The sequence below is a fragment of the Lepidochelys olivacea genome (assembly GCF_965140295.1).
Source record: "Lepidochelys olivacea isolate rLepOli2 genome assembly, chromosome: 9".
Taxonomy (NCBI): Eukaryota; Metazoa; Chordata; order Testudines; family Cheloniidae; genus Lepidochelys; species Lepidochelys olivacea.
In genome coordinates this window covers 268,959-291,078 of record NC_140419.1, presented here as the reverse complement: position 1 = coordinate 291,078, position 22,120 = coordinate 268,959, and the positions used below count along the sequence as shown (strand labels likewise).

The window sequence follows — 22,120 nt, the reverse complement described above, 5'->3', positions numbered from 1 at the left end:
CACATGGAGGACAGGACCTCCCTGGCCTCCTGTCTGATTAGCCCGCCCGCCCTGTCATTCAGGCTGACCTGTAGCATTAGCCTCTCCCCATTGTTCCTGGGGGCTGTCAGTCTCAGGGTCCTGATTCTCCATCAACCCTTCCCCCTTTTTAGTACTGACAGCTAGCAACTAAAACACCCCACTGAATGTTAATAAGGGGGCAATAGTCCCCTTACATTAACACTGTCCCTGAGTTATACCAATAGGCCTTTTTGTTTGGCATAGCCCAGTCTTTTGTGCCTTTCCCATTAACATTTGTTATAGATGACTGGATAAAAAAGGTATTAAATGTTCCAGTTTCCCACAGTTAAGCTTATACTTGGGATAGGGCTGTTAGTCTGCAATTATTACATCAGTGCCCTCTGCTTATTAAGATGACTAGTATGCTTCCCTCTCTGTTTGTTGTATCTACATGCTGGTTTTTGTCTTATACTTAGATTATAAACTCCTTGAGGCAGGGAGTTGTGTTTGTATAGTGCCTAGCACAATGGGGCCCTGATCCGTGACTCAGTGTAGTGGCGAGTAGAAGTGTAGGATTGTGTTAAATTTAGAATGCATATCGTATATTAATAAATAGTTAATAGAATGTCAACAGATTTATACACTGTAAAAACTAATATGAGTGTACACATGTAACAGAAGGTGGGTATTTTTATGTAAGCATTCAAGAAAAAAATGTGCACGGCTCCTTAAAATGAGTGTGCTATCTGACAATCTTCAGCCATTTTTATTTTATTAAAAAGGTTGTTTTAATAGAAAACCTTACACTGATTCTCTGACACTGATTCATGAATAATGACCAGGATCTCATCATTGCTTTCTGTCTTTTAGAGAACCTAGAAAAGTTGTACTACATCGTGGATCAACAGGACTTGGTTTCAACATTGTGGGAGGGGAAGATGGAGAAGGAATTTTCATCTCTTTCATTCTCGCAGGAGGGCCTGCTGATCTGAGTGGTGAGCTCAGGAAAGGAGATCGTATAATTTCGGTAGGATTCATTAAATTTAAAAACATGTATTTCCTCCTCTTAGTCTGTTTTACTTTGTTGGCTTATATGGCTCATTACAAGGGAACCTAGTGAACTAGTTGGACTAATTTTGAGAATGTGGGACAAGGAGTAAGTATTCTGCTTCATGTTATCTGATTTAGAGACCTGATTTAAAAGCCAAACATTCTGTGGGGAGGTGGTGTAATGCACACCACAACTGACAAACCTTGATACCACCTGTTTTTGTAAAAAAATTACTGTGTTTAAAATTAGGGGAAAATCAATTTTTTGGATTCATAAAAATAAAATGGGTAAGTGTACAGGCCACACAAGTCTGCTCTGCCTGTGGGTGTACAGAGAGGAAGGATGGTGCACTAGTTACGGCACTAAACTGGGACGTTGGAGGCATGGGTATTGTTCCCTGCTCTGCCACAGACTTCCTATGTGATCTTGAGCAGTTACTACAGTATCTCTACATGGGGATAGAAAACCTACAGCTGGCCCAGACAGCTTACAAATTGGGCTTGCGGGGCTCAAGCTCCAGAGGTAGAAAAATTTCTGTTAGACATAGAATCATAGAATATCAGGGTTGGAAGGGACCTCAGGAAGTCATCTAGTCCAACCCCCTGCTCAAAGCAGGACCAATCCCCAATTAAATCATCCCAGCCAGGGCTTTGTCAAACCTGACCTTAAAAATATCGAAGGAAGGAGATTCCACCACCTCCCTAGGTAACGCATTCCAGTGTTCCACCACCCTCCTAGTGAAAAAGTTTTTCCTAATATCCAACCTAAACCTCCCCCACTGCAACTTAAGACCATTACTCCTTGCTCTGTCCTCTGCTACCACTGAGAACAGTCTAGATCCATCCTCTTTGGAACCCCCTTTCAGGTAGTTGAAAGCAGCTATCAAATCCCCCTCATTCTTCTCTTCCGCAGACTAAACAATCCCAGTTCCCTCAGCCTCTCCTCATAAGTCATGTGTTCCAGACCCCTAATCATTTTTGTTGCCCTTCACTGGACTCTCTCCAATTTATCCACATCCTTCTTGTATTGTGGGGCCCAAAACTGGACACAGTACTCCAGATGAGGCCTCACCAATGTCGAATAGAGGGGAACAATCACGTCCCTCGATCTGCTGGCAGTGCCCCTACTTGTACATCCCAAAACGCCACTGGCCTTCTTGGCAACAAGGGAACACTGTTGACTCATATCCAGCTTCCCATCCACTGTCACCCCTAGGTCCTTTTCTGCAGAACTGCTGCCTAGCCATTTGGTCCCTAGTCTGTAGCGGTGCATGGGATTCTTCTGTCCTAAGTGCAAGACTCTGCACTTGTCCTTGTTGAACCTCATCAGATTTCTTTTGGCCCAATCCTCTAATTTGTCTACGACCCTCTGTATCCTATCGCTACCCTCCAGTGTATCTGCCACTCCTCCCAGTTTAGTGTCATCTGCAAACTTGCTGAGGGTGCAATCCACACCATCCTCCAGATCATTTATGAAGATATTGAACAAAACCAGCTCGAGGACCAACCCTTGGGGCACTCTACTTAATACGGGCTGCCAACTAGACATGGAGCCATTGATCACTGCCCGTTGAGCCTGACAATCTAGCCAACTTTCTGTCCACCTGATAGTCCATTCATCCAGCCCATACTTCTTTAACTTGCTGGCAAGAATACTGTGGGAGACCGTGTCAAAAGCTTTGCTAAAGTCAAGGAACAACACGTCCACTGCTTTCCCCTCATCCACAGAGCCAGTTATCTCGTCATAGAAGGCAGTTACATTAGTCAGGTATGACTTGCCCTTGGTGAATCCATGCTGACTGTTCCGGATCACTTTCCTCTCATCTAAATGCTTCAGAATTGATTCCTTGAGGACCTGCTCCATGATTTTTCCAGGGACTGAGGTGAGGCTGACTGGCCTGTAGTTCCCAGGATCCTCCTTCTTCCCTTTTTTAAAGATGGCCACTACATTAACCTTTTTCCAGTCGTCCGGGACTTCCCCCGATCGCCATGAGTTTTCAAAGATAATGGCCAGTGGCTCTGCAATCACATCTACCAACTCCTTTAGCGCTCTCGGATACAGCGCATCCGGCCCCATGGACTTTTGCTCATCCAGCTTTTCTAAATAGTCCTGAACCACTTAAGTAGCTTGTGCTGTGGAACCCTGTGATGTGGGAGGGCCTCCAAACCACAGGGCCATGACATGGGGGTTTTATCCCTGTATAAATGTACATTGGTCAGCAAGGACTCATAATCTGGATCCTAGAACCCTGCTAGGTGGGATGGCTCAGAGCCCAAGTCCTACTGTGGCTCGCGTCCAAGCCTCATCATTTTGCAGTTTGGATGCAGATCAAGCAGAAGGCCTTCATAGTGTAGTATGGACATGTTAGCACAGCTGTGAGGATCCAACAGTCGTAAACCCAGGTTTACGATACACTGTGGATGCTCAAGCATGGGCTTAGAAACATGAAGTCCACACGCCTGGCTCCTACAGATCCAGGCTTAGTGTAAGAGACATACCTTTAGTGCCTTAGTTCCCTATCAGTAACATGGGAATAATGGCTCTCCCCTACCTTATGGGGATGTTGTGAGGATACATTTAAGATTGTAAGGCTCCAGTAATGGGAGCCATAGAAGTATGAAAGAAGAGAAAGACAGAGACTTATGACAAACTGCAGGACAGATCTTTACAACCCAGCAGTGCTGGCTTGCTTAACAGGCTGTTTCTAGAGGTGGAGAGGCGTAGCAATAATGCTCCAAAAATGTCCGTTTAATGAACATGATATCTAGCGGAAGCCCCAGAAAGCATGACAATCGCAGTCTGGAACCAGTCTTTGAGGAGATCATAGCATCTCCCCAGAATGGATCCTGCAACTGTTAGTAGAACACCCTACCCCTCATCCCTCAAATATCATTCATCATGTTCCATCTGCCAGAAGAAAGCTGGATACAGCTACCTCCAAGACAGTCAAAACACTCCATATACCCAACAAAGTGGCTCACTGGAAAGCGGTACACCTCCTCGACTCGACTCTCAGGATCCCCCTGCGTTGTGTAGCAGTACCATTTGATGGTACCAGATAACTTAGCAAACCTTCTCTTTTTTTAGGACTGTCAAGCGATTAAAAAAATTAATCGCAATTAATCGTACTTTTAAACAATAATAGAATACCATTTATTTGAATATTTTTGGCTGTTTTCTACATTTTCCAACATATTGATTTCTATTAGAACACAGAATATAAAGTGTGCTGTGCTCATTTTATATTTATTTTTGATTACAACGTAATACAAGTATTGTAGTGCAATCTCTTTATAATGAAAGTTGAACTTACAAATGTAGAATTATGTACAAAAAATAACTGCATTCAAAAATAAAACAATGTAAAACTTTAGAACCTACAGGTCCACTCAGTCCTACTTCAGCCAATCACTCAGACAAACAAGTTTGGTTACAATTTGCAGGAGATAATGCTGACCACATCTTGTTTACAATGTCACCTGAAAGTGAGAACAGGCTTTCACATGGCACCATTGTAGCCAGCATCGCAAGATTTTTACGTGCCAGATGCGCTAAAGATTCATATGGGCCTTCATGCTTCAACCACCATTCCAGAAGACCTGCGTCTATGCTGACGACAAGTTCCACTCGATAACAGTCCAAAACAGTGCGGACTGACGCATGTTCATTTTCGTTATTGGAGTCAGATGCCGCCAGAGGAAGGTTGATTTTCTTTTTTGGTGGTTTGGGTTCTGTAGTTTCCGCATTGGAATGTTGCTCTTTTAAGACTTCTGAAAACATTCTCCACACCTTGTCCCTCTCAGATTTTGGAAGGCACTTCAGATTCTTAAACCTTGGGTCGAGTGCTGTATCTATCCTTAGAAATCTCACATTGGTATGTTCTTTGCGTTTTGTCAAATCAGCTCTGAAAGTGTTCTTAAAATGAACGTGTGCTGGGTCATCATCCAAGACTGCTATAACATGAAATATGTGGCAGAATGCGGGTAAAACAGAGCAGGGTGCATACAATTCTCCCCCAAGGAGTTCAGTCACAAATTTAATTAATGCACTATTTTTTTTAACAAATATCATCAGCATGGAAGCATGAAGGGGCATATGAATGTTTAGCATATCTGGCACTTAAATATCTTGCAACACCAGCTACAAAAGTGCCATGCGAATGCCTGTTTTCACTTTCAGGTGACATTGTAAATAAGCAGTCAGCAGTATCTCCATAAATGTAAACAAACTTGTTTGTTTTAGCAATTGGCTGAACGAGAAGTAGGACTGAGTGGACTTGTAGGCTCTAAAGTTTTACATTGTTTTGTTTTTGAGTGCAGTTATGTAACAACCAAAAATATCTACATTTGTAAGTTACACTTTCACAGTAAAGAGATAGCACTACAGTACTTGTATGAGGTGAATTGAAAAATAGTATTTCTTTTGTTTATTGTTTTTACAGTGCAAATATTTGTAATCAAAATAATAATATAAAGTGAACACTGTACACTTCGTATTCTGTGTTGTTATAGAAATCAATATATTTGAAAATGTAGAAAAACATCCAAAAATATTTAATAAATTTCTGTTGGTATTTTATTTCTTAACAGTGCAATTAATCACGTTTAATTTTTTTAATCGCAGTTAATTTTTTTGAGTTAATCGTGTGAGTTAACTGCAATTAATGTACAGCCCTACTTTTTATATTTAAAAATTACTGTTTTAGTGCAGAGTAGACTGATTTTATTCCATTAGTGACATAATGGAGATGATTTGAATTATTCTTTTTTGCTTGGGAGGATTTTGGGGGAAGTTAGTATTGTGGTTGGAATATAGTAACTAAAATAGAAACTAAAATTCCTTCCTAATTTTCACACCACAATCTATTGCTTTTTATAAGTTTTACATTCTTCTAATCTGAAAGTCTTTTCATTTTATTAATAATAGGAGGTGGTAGAATCTCCTTCCTTAGAAGTTTTTAAGGTCAGGCTTGACAAAGCCCTGGCTGGGATGATTTGATTGGTCCTGCTTTGAGCAGGGGGTTGGACTAGATGACCTCCTGAGGTCTCTTCCAACCCTGATATTCTATGATTCTATTATTCTATTGAAGGACCTAAGGTTTTTGTACCTTTCCTCTGAAAATTAATATTCACCCTTAATTTATGGAATTAGTTGCAGGGGACAGTTATATTGTAAAATGATAGTTATGTAAAAAATTGTAATTAAAGAAGGACTTATATACTTAAGTTAGTGTCAGCTTTTCCATTATATATTCCTTTTTTTAAGAGGGTCATAGCAGCTGTAAAAAGTGCCTTTGGACTATTACAGTGTGGCATAGAAAATCTAGGCTGTATTTCAAGGAATCCCTGTTGAGGTTACAGGGACAAACCATCCCGATGTGTCGAAAGAATAGTAAATATGGCAGGCGACCAGCTTGGCTTAACGGTGAAATCCTAGCAGATCTTAAACATAAAAAAGAAGCTTACAAAAAAGAAAGGTTGGACATATGACCAGGGAAGAGTATAAAAATATTGCTCGGGCATGTAGGAATGAAATCAGGAGGGCCAAATTGCACCTGGAGCTGCAGCTAGCAAGAGATGTCAAGAGTAACAAGAAGGGTTTCTTCAGGTATGTTGGCAACAAGAAGAAAGCCAAGGAAAGTGTGGGCCCCTTACTGAATGAGGGAGGCAACCTAGTGACAGAGGATGTGGAAAAAGCTAATGTACTCGATGCTTTTTTTGCCTCTGTCTTCACTAACAAGGTCAGCTCCCAGACTGCTGCGCTGGGCATCACAACATGGGGAATAGATGGCCAGCCCTCTGTGGAGAAAGAGGTGGTTAGGGACTATTTAGAAAAGCTGGACGTGCACAAGTCCATGGGGCCGGACGAGTTGCATCCGAGAGTGCTGAAGGAATTGGCGGCTGTGATTGCAGAGCCATTGGCCATTATCTTTGAAAACTCGTGGCGAACGGGGGAAGTCCCGGATGACTGGAAAAAGGCTAATGTAGTGCCAATCTTTAAAAAAGAGAAGAAGGAGGATCCTGGGAACTACAGGCCAGTCAGCCTCACCTCAGTCCCTGGAAAAATCATGGAGCAGATCCTCAAAGAATCAATCCTGAAGCACTTGCATGAGAGGAAGGTGATCAGGAACAGCCAGCATGGATTCACCAAGGGAAGGTCATGCCTGACTAATCTAATCGCCTTTTATGATGAGATTACTGGTTCTGTGGATGAAGGGAAAGCAGTGGATGTATTGTTTCTTGACTTTAGCAAAGCTTTTGACACGGTCTCCCACAGTATTCTTGTCAGCAAGTTAAGGAAGTATGGGCTGGATGAATGCACTATAAGGTGGGTAGAAAGTTGGCTAGATTGTCGGGCTCAACGGGCAGTGATCAATGGCTCCATGTCTAGTTGGCAGCCGGTATCAAGTGGAGTGCCCCAAGGGTCGGTCCTGGGGCCGGTTTTGTTCAATATCTTCATAAATGATCTGGAGGATGGTGTGGATTGCACTCTCAGCAAATTTGCGGATGATACTAAACTGGGAGGAGTGGTAGATACGCTGGATGGCAGGGATAGGATACAGAGGGACCTAGACAAATTGGAGGATTGGGCCAAAAGAAATCTGATGAGGTTCAATAAGGATAAGTGCAGGGTCCTGCACTTAGGACGGAAGAACCCAATGCACCGCTACAGACTAGAGACCGAATGGCTAGGCAGCAGTTCTGTGGAAAAGGACCTAGGGGTGACAGTGGATGGGAAGCTGGATATGCGTCATCAGTGTGCCCTTATTGCCAAGAAGGCCAGTGGCATTTTGGGATGTATAAGTAGGGGCATAGCGAGCAGATCGAGGGACGTGATCGTCCCCCTCTATTCGACATTGGTGAGGCCTCATCTGGAGTACTGTGTCCCGTATTGGCCCCACACTACAGGAAGGATGTGGATAAATTGGAGAGAGTCCAGTGAAGGGCAACAAAAATGATTAGGGGTCTGGAACACATGAGTTATGAGGAGAGGCTGAGGGAACTGGGATTGTTTAGTCTGCAGAAGAGAAGAATGAGGGGGGATTTGATAGCTGATTTCAACTACCTGAGAGGTGGTTCCAGAGAGGATGGTTCTAGACTATTCTCAGTGGTAGAAGAGGACAGGACAAGGAGTAATGGTCTCAAGTTGCAGTGGGGGAGGTTTAGGTTGGATATTAGGAAAAACTTTTTCACTAGGAGGGTGGTGAAACACTGGAATGCGTTACCTAGGGAGGTGGTAGAATCTCCTTCCTTAGAAGTTTTTAAGGTGAGGCTTGACAAAGCCCTGGCTGGGATGATTTAATTGGGGATTGGTCCTGCTTTTGAGCAGGGGGTTGGACTAGATGACCTCCTGAGGTCCTTCCAACCCTGATATTCTATGATTCTATGATTATAGAGCTTGAAGCTTTTTTTTTTTTCTGATAATTTATAAATCTGCTTTGGCTGCTTTATTAAAGTTGTACTGTATTTTGTACTGCATGTCAAATGACTTCATGTTTAAATTGAAGTTTTGGAGGTCATTAGTTCATAATGTAGATTAATGCCTTTTAACTATTTTGAAATATAAGGATAGATGAAAATCGGTCAAGTTGTTTCTGCAGAACATTGGCAGCTTCACGGGATATGTGCAGCACCAAAAGTTACACTGTAGTCTTGATATCCTATGGCCATTAAGAATGTGCAAATTATGAACTACCTAAACAACAAATGAATAAGAGTCTCAAAAAGTATAATGCAAACTTGAATTTATACCAGTGGATGGAACCTGAGTTTTCATCCATTAAAAAGTCTGAAACTTATACATTTTAAGTTCAGGTGCATTGAAAAATACTGTTTCTTTTGTTTTTTTACAGTGCAAATACTTGTAATCAAAAATAAATATAAAGTGAGCACTGTACACTTTGTATTCTTTGTTGTAACTGAAATCAATATATTTGAAAATGTAGAAAACATCCAAAAATATTTAAATTATATTGTATTCTATTATTGTTTTACAGTGCAATTAATCGTGATTAATTTTTTTAATCACTTGACAGCCCTATTTACTTCATATGAATTTTCACCCACTTGTATATTAAAACAATGTTCTGTGATAAATTTCAATTAACATTGTTTACTCTGATAAATAGATGTTTACATTTTATTTGTAGGTAAATGGTGTAGACCTTAAAGCTGCAACCCATGAACAAGCAGCAGCAGCCTTGAAGAATGCAGGCCAAGCCGTAACCATTGTTGCACAATACCGCCCAGAAGGCAAGAGAATTCTTCCTATTCATATTACATCTGTGTAGCATAAAGGTTTTAAAAATTAACTTTCTATGGATGTCAAAGTTTTTACAAGAAAACTTAGACCTGCTTTGAGGGAAGGAGAGAAATAAATGTAATTGTCATTGATCTATTACTCCTGAGGGAATTCTGTGCCAAAAAATTTAAAAATTCAGTGCACAGTATTTTAAAATTCTGCGTATTTTGTCAAAATAACACAATATAATCATCCCAGTTTCAATTATTTTGGTAATTTATTTCAAAATACCAGTTCAACAAGAATGATTGTAACACTACAGACAACTAAGAAAGATTCAAAAATGTTTTTTCACTAATAGATTCCTTACTCTTCATATTAATATAGAACTTTGAGTAATAATTCATTTAAATTACAATACAGAAATGTATTTCCCGCACCCCTCAGAAGCAGTGCAAAGGTTTGATTAAACCTTTGCACTGCTTCTGAGGGGTGCGGGAAATACAGGAGTCGGGTAATGGAGGAGCTGAGGGACAGGGAAGAAATTGCCTGGAAGGAGCCTGGGAGTGAACCTGGAGGGTTGTTGGGTGTGGGCAGGAAGAAGTATGGAACAGGTTTTTGAAGGGGTGGAGGGGTGTGCGAGAGATTGTTAGGCAGTTGGAGATCCTCCTCCATGCAGACCTGCCTGACCCCTAGCCTCTCCCAATCAGTCAGGCACATCCTTCCCCATCCAGCCACCCCATCGTCATGTGTCACTGCACCCCCACTCAGCCACCCCCCTGTACCTGTGTGTCCCTGCTAGGGTTGCCAACTTTCTAATCCCTAAAAACTGAACACCCCTACCCTATCCCTTCCCCAGAAACCCCGCCCTCTTCCTCTGAGGTCCTGCTCCATCTGGTCCACCCAACCCCTACCCATGCCCCTGTCACTCATTCCCCCATCCTCCGGGACTCATCCACCACCTGCAGAGCCAGGGTGGAAGGGGCTGATGTGGAGCCTGCCCAAGCGGGGCACGGCAGGGGTCAGTCTCCAGTGTAAGGGGCTGAGGTTGGGAAATCAGGGCACAATGGAGTGGGGGATGCAGTCCCTGGAGCATGGGGCAGGAGGGTCAGTCCCTGGAGCGAGGGGTCAGAGCACAGCAGCATGGGGGGGATCTGTCTCAGGAGCGAGGGTCCGGGTGGGGAAATGGGGGCACAGGAGCAGGCTCAGTCCCTGGAGCGAGGGGCTGGGAAGGGGAAATCAGGGCACAGCGGAGCGAGGGACTGGGGTGTGGGGCAGACAGGACGGGGACACGGACACACACACACACACACCCTGGATGTTGCCGGTACCTACTTTGAAGCCAAGTCCGGGAGCCAGCCCGTTCTCTCCATGAGGCTGAGGGAAGGGAAGAGCAGCAGTTGCTAAGCAGAGCTGCTCGTCCAGGGTTCAGTAGCAGCTGGTGCTCTCCATCACGCTGGTGGTGGAGGCTGGTTACTGCAGGTAACCAGACTTTTAGTGTCTGGTCAGCTGTGCTGACCGGATGCTGCCAGTTTCCCTTTTCAACCAGACGTTTCAGTGGAAAACAAGATGCCTGGCAACCCTAGTCCCTGCAACCCACTCCCATTCACCCTCCACTCCCGTCTGCACCCCCCAACTAGCCCTTCTGAACCCCAGTCTACGTGACACCCCCCACACAGCCCTGCGTGCCCTGCTCTGTCTGTCCCCACACCCCCGTGCCTCCTCACCTGGCCCTGCAGGCCGGGTGCTGTGAGGAATGCAGGCGCTACTCTCTTCCTATGGGCTGCTGCCTGCTATGGCTGGTGAGCAGTGAGCCAGCTTCCTCTGTTCTGGCACCACAGCAGCCCCCGGAGCTTCTGCAGCAGAACGTGTTTTCTGTGGCGGGGAAGAAAATCTGCAGGAAACGAGAATTCTCTGTGCACGCAGCGGCGCAAAATTCTCCCAGGAGTACTGTGTAGTCTGTTTTAGGGTCATACTTTGATCCCCATTGAGTCAACTGGCTCAGTGTAAAGTTGAATATTTCAACTCCGTTGCAAAGGAGTGGGGAGTCTAAATGCCACCCTTATCTGAGGCACTGACTGTGTGCATTCAGCTGGCCTAAGGAGATTGTAAGGTTTCCATCCACTGCTTTCATTCTGGGCTGCCATTTTAATCTGTCCAGCAATTCGCCCTATTCCAGTTAATCAGCATCACCCCCCATTTTAGTGCAATCTCTGTAGGTGAATAGGCTTACCCCACTTCTGTAGGTACCCACTAACGCTTTGGGGGAAGGATACATTTTTACATTGTTTTGTTTTTGAGTGCAGTTATGTAACAAACAAAAATATCTACATTTGTAAGTTACACTTTCACAGTAAAGAGATAGCACTACAGTACTTGTATGAGGTGAATTGAAAAATAGTATTTCTTTTGTTTATTGTTTTTACAGTACAAGTATTTGTAATCAAAATAATAATATAAAGTGAGCACTGTACACTTTGTATTCTGTCGTAATAGACACAAACACCGGCCTCATTGGCCCCCATCTCTAAAAAGGTGGAACGCAAGTACTTTGTACCCACTGAAGGGCATGAGTACTTGTATACCCACCCACAGGGAATGGCAGGGTCAGCCAGCCCCGACCCCAAAGAACAAAGACTCTCGGAGACTGGACTCTTTCGGAAGGAAAATGTATTCGTCTTCGAGCTTCCAGTTACAAGTGGAAAACCATCAGACTCTCCTGGGCCGGTACTAATTCATTCTGTGGGGCTCCCTGCCCAAGTTTGAGGACTCCCTCCAGGAGCGCAATAGGAAGGAGTTCAAAGCGCTAGTGGAGGACAGGGCAGCAGCTAGGGCATCCCTGCAGGCAGCCTCTGATGCTGCGGACACGGCCACACGATCAGTGGCCTCCACGGTGTGCATGAGACAGGCGTCATGGCTCCTGCTCTCTGGGCTGTCCAGCAAGGCGCAGTCTTCCATGCAGGATCTCCCGTTTGACGGGAAAGCTCTGTTTGCGGAGGAAACAGACACAAGGCTGCATGGCATGAAAGACTCCCACACGACCCTCCAGACTCAGGGCCTCTATGTCCTGGCTCCAACAAAACCTAAGTTCAAGTCGCAGCAGACTCTCGCCCAGGCTGCCCTCCCGAAGTATGAGGCAGTCCATAAGAAGCTGCGGGACCATAAGAGACGCCCTCAGAGGCAGTCTCGGTCTGCCCCCCCCAGCCTGTGTCCTCCCAAGAGCAAGCAGGTGGGGGAAAGGCGTTTTTGACGGGGTGTTTGGGGGCACCTCGCCTGTCCTCACCGGGGATCCAATAAAGCTACCCTTCTCCAACCGGTTGCGTACTTTCCTCCCAGAATGGTCGAGGCTAACCTCGGACCGATGGGTCCTCAACACCATCTCCTGGGGTTACACCTTCCAGTTTACTTCCACCCCGCCCAACCCCCCCTCCCCACCCGTGTCCCTCTTGGGGGACCCCTCACATGAAGCTCTGCTCGAGCAGGAGATGGGCCAGCTCCTAGGACTAGGAGCGATAAAGGCAGTGCCCAAGGAGTTCCTGGGCAAGGGGTATTACTCCCATTATTTCCTTATCCCGAAGGCCAAAGGGGTGCTCAGGCCCATTCTGGACCTGCAAGGTCTGAACCAGTACATGGTGAAACTCAAGTTCCGCATGCTCTCCCTGGCCTCCATCATCCCCTTCCTGGATCCCAGGCATTAGTATGCTGCCCTCGATCTACAGGATGCGTACTTCCACATCCACATATTCGAGGGGCACAGGTGCTTCCTCCGTTTCGTGGTGGGACAGAATCATTACCAATTCACAGTCCTCCCATTTGGTCTGTCTACTGCCCCTAGCATGTTTACAAAATGCATGTCGGCGGTAGCAGCCTACCTCAGATGGCGGGGGGTCCAGATATTTCCCTATCTGGATGATTGGCTTGTGAAGGGCACCTCCTGGTCGCAGGTGGGGAATCACGTGGCGCTCCTCCTGTCCATGTGCACCACCTTGGGCCTGTTGGTAAACAACACCAAGTCCACGTTAGTTCCAGTCCAGTGCATAGAGTTTATCAGGGCACTGCTGGACACAGGGTCGGCCAGGGCCTCTCTCCTGCCAGACAGATTTGAGACCCTAAAAGGTCTCATCGACTTTATCACAAGGTTCCTGGTGACAACAGCCAGGTTTACCTGCAACTCTTGGGTCACATGTTGGCGTGCACATACGTGGTCCGTCATGCCAGATTCAGGATGAGGCCCCTCCAGCTCTGGTTGGCCTCAAAGTTTTCCCAGGCCATGGACAGGATGGACAAGGTCCTCACCATGCCTGACTCTGAGATCACCTCCCTACGGTGGTGGTCCGCCCCAAACAACATACTCCAAGGGGTCTGGTTCAGGGACAGGTCCCTGTCGTTGGAGCTGGTGTCCGATGCGTCAGACCTGGGTTGGGGGGCCCATGTGGGGAACTTTCAGACCCAAGGCCTGTGGTCGGCTCAAGACCTGATCCTACATATAAATGTCAAGGAGCTCAGGGCAGTGTGGCTGGCGTGCATGGCCTTCTGCTCGCACCTGGAGGGCAAGGTAGTCAGGGTCCTCATGGACAACACGGCCTCGATGTTCTATATCAACAGGCAAGGCGGGGCCCAATCCTCTGCCCTCTGCCATGAAGCCCTCAGGCTGTGGGTCTTCTGTATTGCCCATGACATCCACTTGAAGGCCTTCTACCTGCCAGGCGCCCGGAACAAGAGGGCAGATCGCTTGAGCAGGGACTTTTTCTTGCAACACGAGTGGTCCCTCCACCCAGAAGTGGCCCACTGGCTCTTCTGAAGGTGGGGAACTCCCCAGGTGGACATATTCATGATTCAGCAAAACCAGCAATGCCCCCGGTTCTGCTCCAGGACCGGGGCCACCACCTCCATCCCAACCTAGCAGCGCTTTAGCTCACGGCATGGCTCCTCAGTGGTTAGGTGGAGAGGAAAGGATGTGCTCAGAACAGGTTCAGTGTGTCCTCCTTGAAAGTAGGTGGCCCTGCACTCACCGCGCTTATTTGGCAAAGAGGTGCCATTTCTCTAGGTGGGCGGCGGACCAGGGTGTCTTCCCATTGGCCACCCTGATCCAGCTTATCCTTGATTACGTCCTCCATCTGAGGGCTCAGGGTCTGGCGCCCTCATCAGTCAAGGTGCACCTGGCAGCCATATCGGCCTTCCATCCACCGGTGCAAGGGCACACGGTACTTTCCCAGGCTATGACTGGCCAGTTCCTTAAGGGTTTGGACCGTCTTTTTCCGTATTCTAGACCCCCGGTCCCACAGTGGGACCTAAACCTGGTGTTGACGCCTCTCATGGGGCCCCCATTTGAACCACTGGCCAGGTGCTCCTGGTTTCACCTCTCATGAAAGGTGGCCTTCCTGGTTGCAATCACGTTGGCCAGGCGAGTCTCGGAGCTCAGGGCCCTGACCACCGAGCCGCCATACACGGTCTTTCATAAGGACAAGTTCCAGCTCCGCCCACACCCCGCGTTCCTCCCGAAGGTGGTCACCGCCTACCACATGGGTCAGGACATTTTTCTACCAGTCCTCTGCCCCAAGCCTCACGCGTCCAGTGAAGAGTGCCGTCTCCACATGCTTGATGTGCGGTGGGCTCTGGCTTTCTACCTCGAGCGGGCCAAGCCATTCAGAAAGTCCTCGCAACTGTTTGTCGCCTCAGCTGAGCGTGTGAGGGGCCAGCCGATTTCTACTCAGCAGCTTTCCAATCGGATCACTTCGTGCATCCGCTCCTGTTATGAGCTGGCAGGTGTCCCCCCGCCACCCATTGTGAGGGCACACTCAACTCGGGCGCAGGCCTCGTCGGCTGCCTTCGTGGCCAACGTCCCCATCCAGGACATCTGTAGGGCCGCCACTTGGTCTTCAGTTCACACGTTCACCTCACACTATGTGATCATTTTCCAAACCAGGGATGACGCCGAGTTCGGCAGGGCTGTCCTCCGTCCTGGGAACTTGTGAACTCCTACCCACCTCCAACAGATATAGCTTGGAATCACCTATTGTGGAATACACATGAGCAATCACTCGAAGAAGAAAAGACAGTTACCTTTTCCGTAACTGGTGTTCTTCAAGATGTGTTGCTCATGTCTATTCCACATCCTGCTCTCCTTCCCCTCTGTCAGAGTTGTCTGGCAAAAAGGAACTGAGGGTTGTGGGAGCGCACAGCTCCCCTTTTACCGTGCCAGGCAGGAGCCACTCCAGCCGTCACGAGGGGTACTGCTAGGGGGAAAACTTCCAGCACTAGTGCATGTGGCAAGCACGCATGCCTATTTCTAACAAGCATGCCTTAATTTGTCTCTGTGGAGTCAGTGTGCAATTTCCCTCACTTTCAAAATTAATTTTTAACAAACATTACAGTTATTCAGTGCGGTATTGAGAGTGGCTGAAAGTCATCAAGAAAAGTAATAGAGCCCAAGATGCTTTCCTAGTTGCAAAACCACCTTTGTTACACTAGAGCGCCACTTCTACTATAAAGGTTGAGTATCACTTTCTGTTTAAAAGGAGACTGTTTTAAGTGCTCTAAAACAGTGGTTCTCAACAGGGGGGCCACGGTGCCCCGCAGCTAAAACCCAGAGCCTGAGCCCCAGCATCTCCCACGAGGCTGAAGCCAAGAGCAGCAGGGCTGAATTCTGGAGCTCCGTGCTCTGGTGCTCCCCAGGGGGCAGAAGCCCTGAGCCCATAGGAAGAGTTGGGGGGCCATGTGCGTGTCCCACCCCCCACCCCGAAACTATAGTGCAGGAGCCAGGCAGTCCTGGGGCAGCTCCACTCATCCCCCCATCTCTTTCTCTTCCCACCCCCTGGCCAGATTGGAGTCAGGAATCCAGAGCTGGGCAGTGCAGGCAGCTGCTGCTCTGGGTGGTGCCATGGAGCAGGCAGCTATGGTGTTCCCTCGTCTCCTGCTGGTGCAGGGGGTTGAAGCAGCCCCTTTTGCTCACACAGCCAATAAGAGCTGCCTGGACAGGGGGAACCGGCTCTGTGGCTGTCTCTGTAACAGGAACTGCAGGTGAGCCCTCCCTGCACACTGAGCTACCCCTGTGCCTGCACACAGCCCCTAGCTATCCTTCTCCATGCAACCTGAGCTACCCCTCTGCTCGCACACAGCCCCTAGCAACCCCTCTTACTGCTCCCTGAGCTATCCCTGTGCCTGCACACAGCCCACAGTATCTCTCTCTCTGCACCTTGAGCTACTCCCGTGCCCGCACACAGCCCCTAGCAACCCCTCTCCCTGCATCCTGAGCTGCTCCCCTGCCTGCACACAGCCCCTAGCTAACCCTCACCCTGCATCCTGAGCTGCTCCCCTGCCTGCACACAGCCCCTAGCTAACCCTCACCCTGCATCCTGAGCTGCTCCCCTGCCTGCACACAGCCCCTAGCAACCCCTCTCCCTGCATCCTGAGCTGCTCCCCTGCCTGCACACAGCCCCTAGCTAACCCTCACCCTGAGCTGTTTTCAGACTTCTTTAGCTGAGCCCCCACCTTTGAGTTATAACTTTTGATTGTGCCCCCACCCCAGCCCAGACAGGTGGGTGGCCTGCTGAGGTGAGTCAGAAGGTGGAGGTGGTGCTCCCTCCCCGGACCCCGCCGTGTGGAGCTGGCTCAAGCCCCGCTGGCTCCTGTCCACCCAAAATAGAAGTCAAACTACACCTATGCCTGAGCCCCGGCGCAGAGCCCTGAGTCCCCCGTCCCCACTGAGGTCTGGACCTCCAGCATGTCACTCAAATTGAAGTGTGAGGGTTGGTCACTTGCCAGGATTATCTGGGTATAACTCATTGACAAAGCCCTGGCTGGGATGATTTAACTGGGAATTGGTCCTGCTTCGAGCAGGGGGTTGGACTAGATGACCTTCAGGGGTCCCTTCCAACCCTGATATTCTATGATTCTATGATTCATGTAATCATTTCTTTGCCAGTGCAGATGCCTCAGGTACTGGTACGCCTCTGTCCCTCCTAGTCTCTGCTTATGGTACATGACAATATAGTCTCCTGTGGGTCTCATTTACTTTTGTCTCATTTCCATTGTTGTTAGGTTTAGTGTGCGATGTTGGGTGGTGTTGGTGGCCTGTGATATACAAGTCAAACTAGATCAAGTGGTCGCTACGGGCATTAATCCCTGTGAAGTCCCCCCATGATCACACAGCTATCTTCCCTACACATCATATGTAGGTACATAAAGAGATGGTTATCCTGGTCCCTAGGGTGATTTGGTGGTCTGTAGCAGACACCAGCTAAAACCCCTACTTGTGCTTTATCTGTTAGAACAATGATCCATAAGCATTCAAGAAGATTTTCTTCTATCAGTGACGCAGAAACTCTTAATGATATTTTTGATATAGAGCTCTATTCCCACTACATCCTTCCTAAAGATAGGTTATAACCACTGATTTTAACATTCCAATTGTGCATCATCCCACCACGTTTCAGTAAGGCCAACTAGATCAAATTTATGCTCATAAATTCAATTCCCGATCCTCTTGTTTGCTTCCTAGGCTCTTAGCACTAGTGTATAAGCAACTCAAGAGTTTCTTCTCTTCATGTCCTTTGGTTCCTTGGTGAATTTTGTTCTTGATTCTGTACTAAATGAGTGTTCATATCGTCCCTATTTTTACCCTCCCGTCTTATTATTAGTTTCACACCCTCCTGACTCTTCTAGCCAGCCTCTCCTGAGATCAGTTCCCCTTCTGCTGAGGTGGAGCACTGTGGAGGCCATCCAAACTATACAGACCCCTTACCCTATAAAAGGTGGAGCAATGTTCTACAAAGCCAAAACCCTACACCCTATACCACTTACCTAGCCAGAGATTCACTTCCAGAATCTTCTGCTTTTTGTCTTCCTTCAGTTGTGGAACAGGAACGCTCTCAAAGAAGATTGGTTGGACATTTTTCTTGTTCAGCTCACTTCCAAGTCCCTGAAGTCATCTATTATTTGTGAGATATTCTGCGATGCAATGTCATTAGTGCTGATATGAATCATCACTAAGGCTACGTTTTAGTCATGGGTATTTTTAGTAAAAGTCACGGACAGGTCATTGGCAGTAAACAAAAATTCACAGCCCATGACCTGTTCATGACCTCTACTATATATCCCTGAATAAATTGGGGGGTGGGGGCAGGCCAGGGTCACCACAGGTGCTCGGGGGGGGGCGCTGCAGAGGTTCGGGGGGCAGCAGCACAAGGCCTGGGACCCCCACTGGTGCTGAGGGAGAGGCGGGGGGTTGTCAGGGCCAGCAGGCTCCCTACCTGACTCCATGTCTCTCAGAAAGTGGTGACATCCCCCTCGCTCATCTCCTAGGCGGAGGCACGCCCAGAGTAGCGGCTTTGGCAGCTCCCATTGGCTGGAAACCACAGGAGCTGCGGGGGCGATGCCTGTAGGCGGAGGCAGTGCGCAGAGCTGCCTGGCCACGCCTCTGCGCTTCTGGGGAGCCCCCAGATAAGCACTGCCCAGAGCCTTCCTCACCCTGTCCCGTGCCCCAACCCCCTGCCCCCTCCCACACGAAAACTCTGCTGCTGCTGGGGTGTGGGCAGTGGCCCGAGACTGCCCCAGCAGCGGCCAGTGCGACTGGCGCAGGGGCTTCCTGAGCTGGTCCGGGCCAGGCGCACAAGCCACTGCAGAAGTCACTGAGGTCACAGAAAGTTACTGAATCTGTGACTTCCGTGACAAACTCACAGCCTTAACTGTCATCAATGGATCATTCCCCATCCACTTCACAAGCTGTCTAGTCTTAGCGTGACATCTCTTCTGTTGGCTCCGGGAAGGCCACACACCATCCTATTATTGTCTGATACTAAAACCTGCAAAAAAGTAGGATATGGTCCTGCCTTGCAATATACATGTGATTTAGTCACACCCGCATGCAAAAGTAAGATTACGCTGTTAAAGCAATACCAGTTTTCACGTGAATGCTCAAAAGCACCTTCTCACTGAGGCCTCTTTTCCCACTTTCTGTACCCAGCCGCTTCAGGAGTACTGCTGTTCCTGAAAATGCTACAAGAATTATTTAAATGGGCAAAATTGGCTTCTTCATTCTACTGGACCATTTTGGCTGAAATGTTCCAAAAACTCACCTTCATGCAAGGACTAAACCCTGAAAATTAAGCCAGATAGATGAAAGTTCTGAGTAACTAAAAACAGGATGAAGGTGGAAATGCAGAGACCACATATTAACTAGAGTTGTTGCTACTGTTCTTACTAAATCAGGATTGGGCAAACTTTTTGGCCTGAGGGCCATATCAGGGTTGCAAAACTATATGGAGGGCCGGGTAGGGAAGGCTGTGTCTCCCCAAACAACCAGGTCGCCGCCCCCTATCCACCCCCTCCCACTTCCCGCCACCTGACTGCCCCCCTCAGAACCCCCGACCCATCCAGCTCCGCCCCGCTACTTGTCCCCTGACCGCCCCCTCCCGGGACTCCACCCCCTAACCAACCGCCCCTTCTCCCTGTTCCCTGACTGCTCTGCCCCCTCTCCACACCCCCGCCCCCTGACAGGCCCCCTCAGACTCCTACGCCTATCCAACACCCCCGTTCCCTGACCGCCCCCCAAGAACATCTGCTCCATCCAACCCCCCCACCCACTCCCTGTCCCCTGACTGCCCCAACCCCTATCCACAACCCCGCCCCCAACAGGCCCCCCAGGACTCCCACGCCTATCCAGCCCCCCCTGTTCCCCATTCCCTGACTGCCCACCCCAGAACCTCCGCCCCATCCAACTGCTCCCTGTCCCCTGACTGCCTTCCGGGACCCCTCGCTCCCCGCCCCCTTATCGTGCCGGAGCCAGCCATGCTGCCACGCTGTCCGGCAGGAGTGGTGGGCCAGAGTGCTCGCAGAGCGCTGAGGCTGCAGGGGGGGGGACAGCGGGGGAGGGGCCGGTGACTAGCCTCCCCGGCCAGGAGCTCAAGGGTCGGGCAGGACGGCCCCATGGGCTGTAGTTTGCCCACCTCTGTACTAAATACATGTGCATAATATAGCTATTACGATTAGTGAGTTATTGCATGTGCTTTTTGGGTAAGGCCCAAAGGCCCCAAGTCTAAGCAGAGCTACTGGCCAAAGTAAGAATGTAGTAATACTCCAATAGCGAAAGAGCTGTCATCAGGTACCTATTACTCAGTGTTCATGTAAAAGTGTTTTTCTGTTTGCAGTTCTACTGAACAGGTCGACCTCATTTCTAAAAGAGAAAATAAGACTGTTAAGTGATCTGATTAGTTGAACATTCTTAGGTGCTTGATGGATCAGTGTGTGATTAAGAGAAGATGGATCAAAGTGCTAGAGAGGAGATTGGAAGGTGTTGTATTGTAAAACTGCATTTAAAATTGTGTTATTCACATAGCTGGACAACATTTCTCTTTTGGATTTTTTATCTCTCTGTATTCAATGCAGAATGTATTCAGAGTCCAGTTTAAGTGTTTAGTCAAAATCACTGACTGATTCAATTCACAATGTTGCTGATGAAGACAGATATTCTGGTTTTTTTTCCTGCAGAATTAGATAAAATTGTCACATAGCCAGACACCAGGCACCAGCCAGAAGGGTATCTGTATCCTAAAGTCTGCATTGTAGTGAGCAACGTTTGAGAGAAGATGCACATCTGCTAAATCTGTGCTATATCTTATTATCATTTTAAAATAATTAACTTCATATGTTTCATGCCTACCTTACCTTGCCAAATGCTTCATGAAGTGGACGGGTCACTATTATTGGGTATTATATTTTATTGGGCATTAGCTCGATTCTGTCTGATTTTACCGAATTCATGTGTACACGCGCGTGCTCGTTTAAAAAAAAATACTGTTGCCTTTGAAATTTGGTCCAGGCATTGTCTTATGTACGTAGTTAGATGAAACAACTGAACCCTATTCTCTGGAAATTAGTATTTAATTCATATGTGAATTTCTTAGAGTTGTTTCATATGCAGAAGCTGTGAAATATCTTGCATACACTCCTTAAGACGCTAATCAAAGCAGCACAAAGCCAATAGCACTTTAGCAAAATTAAGGAGATCCAAGTATTTGTTTTACATCAAATGATTTAACTTCACTCACTTTAGGTTATGAAACTGTTAATTCTTAACAATTAAAACTAGATGGAAAGACTGACATGTTCACTAACTGAAACACATTCTCTACAATGTTGCAGTTTACACAACTCTTAGGTACGCAATTCGCAGTTTCCCATTATTTTCCTGTTTATTATACCTGTTTCTGTTAATTTTTGAGTAATCCAGATTAGTCAATTAGTGAGACAGATTCGAAAGGTACTTCAAGAATAGAGAGAGGGTTCTGTTAAAAATAGTCCTCCCAGACAAAGGTATAAGAAGGCTTACTATGTTTTAACCTTTTCAAATGTCATTTTCTACACTATTTTTTTAATTTGTTAGTTTCCTTATTTTTAAATACATTTTGGGCTTTAACAAAGTATAAATGCAGTTATGAAAAAGTGTAGTAAACATAAAGGTGTCACAGATGGTATTGCTCATTTTAGCAGTGTACAGGTATCTCTTCTCAGTTTGAAACGGAAAGGTGCTTGGAAACGCTTCCTGAGAAGATGAAAATGTCATTCTCATAATCTGTTCCGAACCTAGTGGCCCAGCCTTTCTAATCACTCATTGTAACCTCAGTAGGTGCAGTTTGCAGCTTTCATGCATGCTAACAAGTCTCCTGTGTATGTGGAATCTATAGTTGTCTCTTATGTTCATTTGATGTGTTAATATAGAAGCACTAAGTATCCATGCAAAGAAATTAATTGCTCCTAGAAAATTACAGTAAAACTTGTTTTTGAACTGATCCACAAATATTTTTAAAAGTAATTTTGTCTGGGTAGTTG

At 47.1% G+C, this 22,120-nt stretch overlaps 1 protein-coding gene across 14 annotated transcripts in view; it reads left to right on the top strand.

The window, feature by feature from the left end:
* Positions 1-22,120, top strand: part of DLG1 (discs large MAGUK scaffold protein 1) — a 427,573-nt gene that overhangs the window by 309,680 nt on the left and 95,773 nt on the right. For all 14 annotated transcript variants that reach the window (XM_084638865.1, XM_084638863.1, XM_084638875.1 and 11 more), the window contains 2 exons: positions 871-1,027; positions 9,201-9,303. In XM_084638865.1, the coding sequence (XP_084494991.1) occupies positions 871-1,027; positions 9,201-9,303 (260 nt within the window). The remainder of the gene's footprint in view (positions 1-870; positions 1,028-9,200; positions 9,304-22,120) is intronic.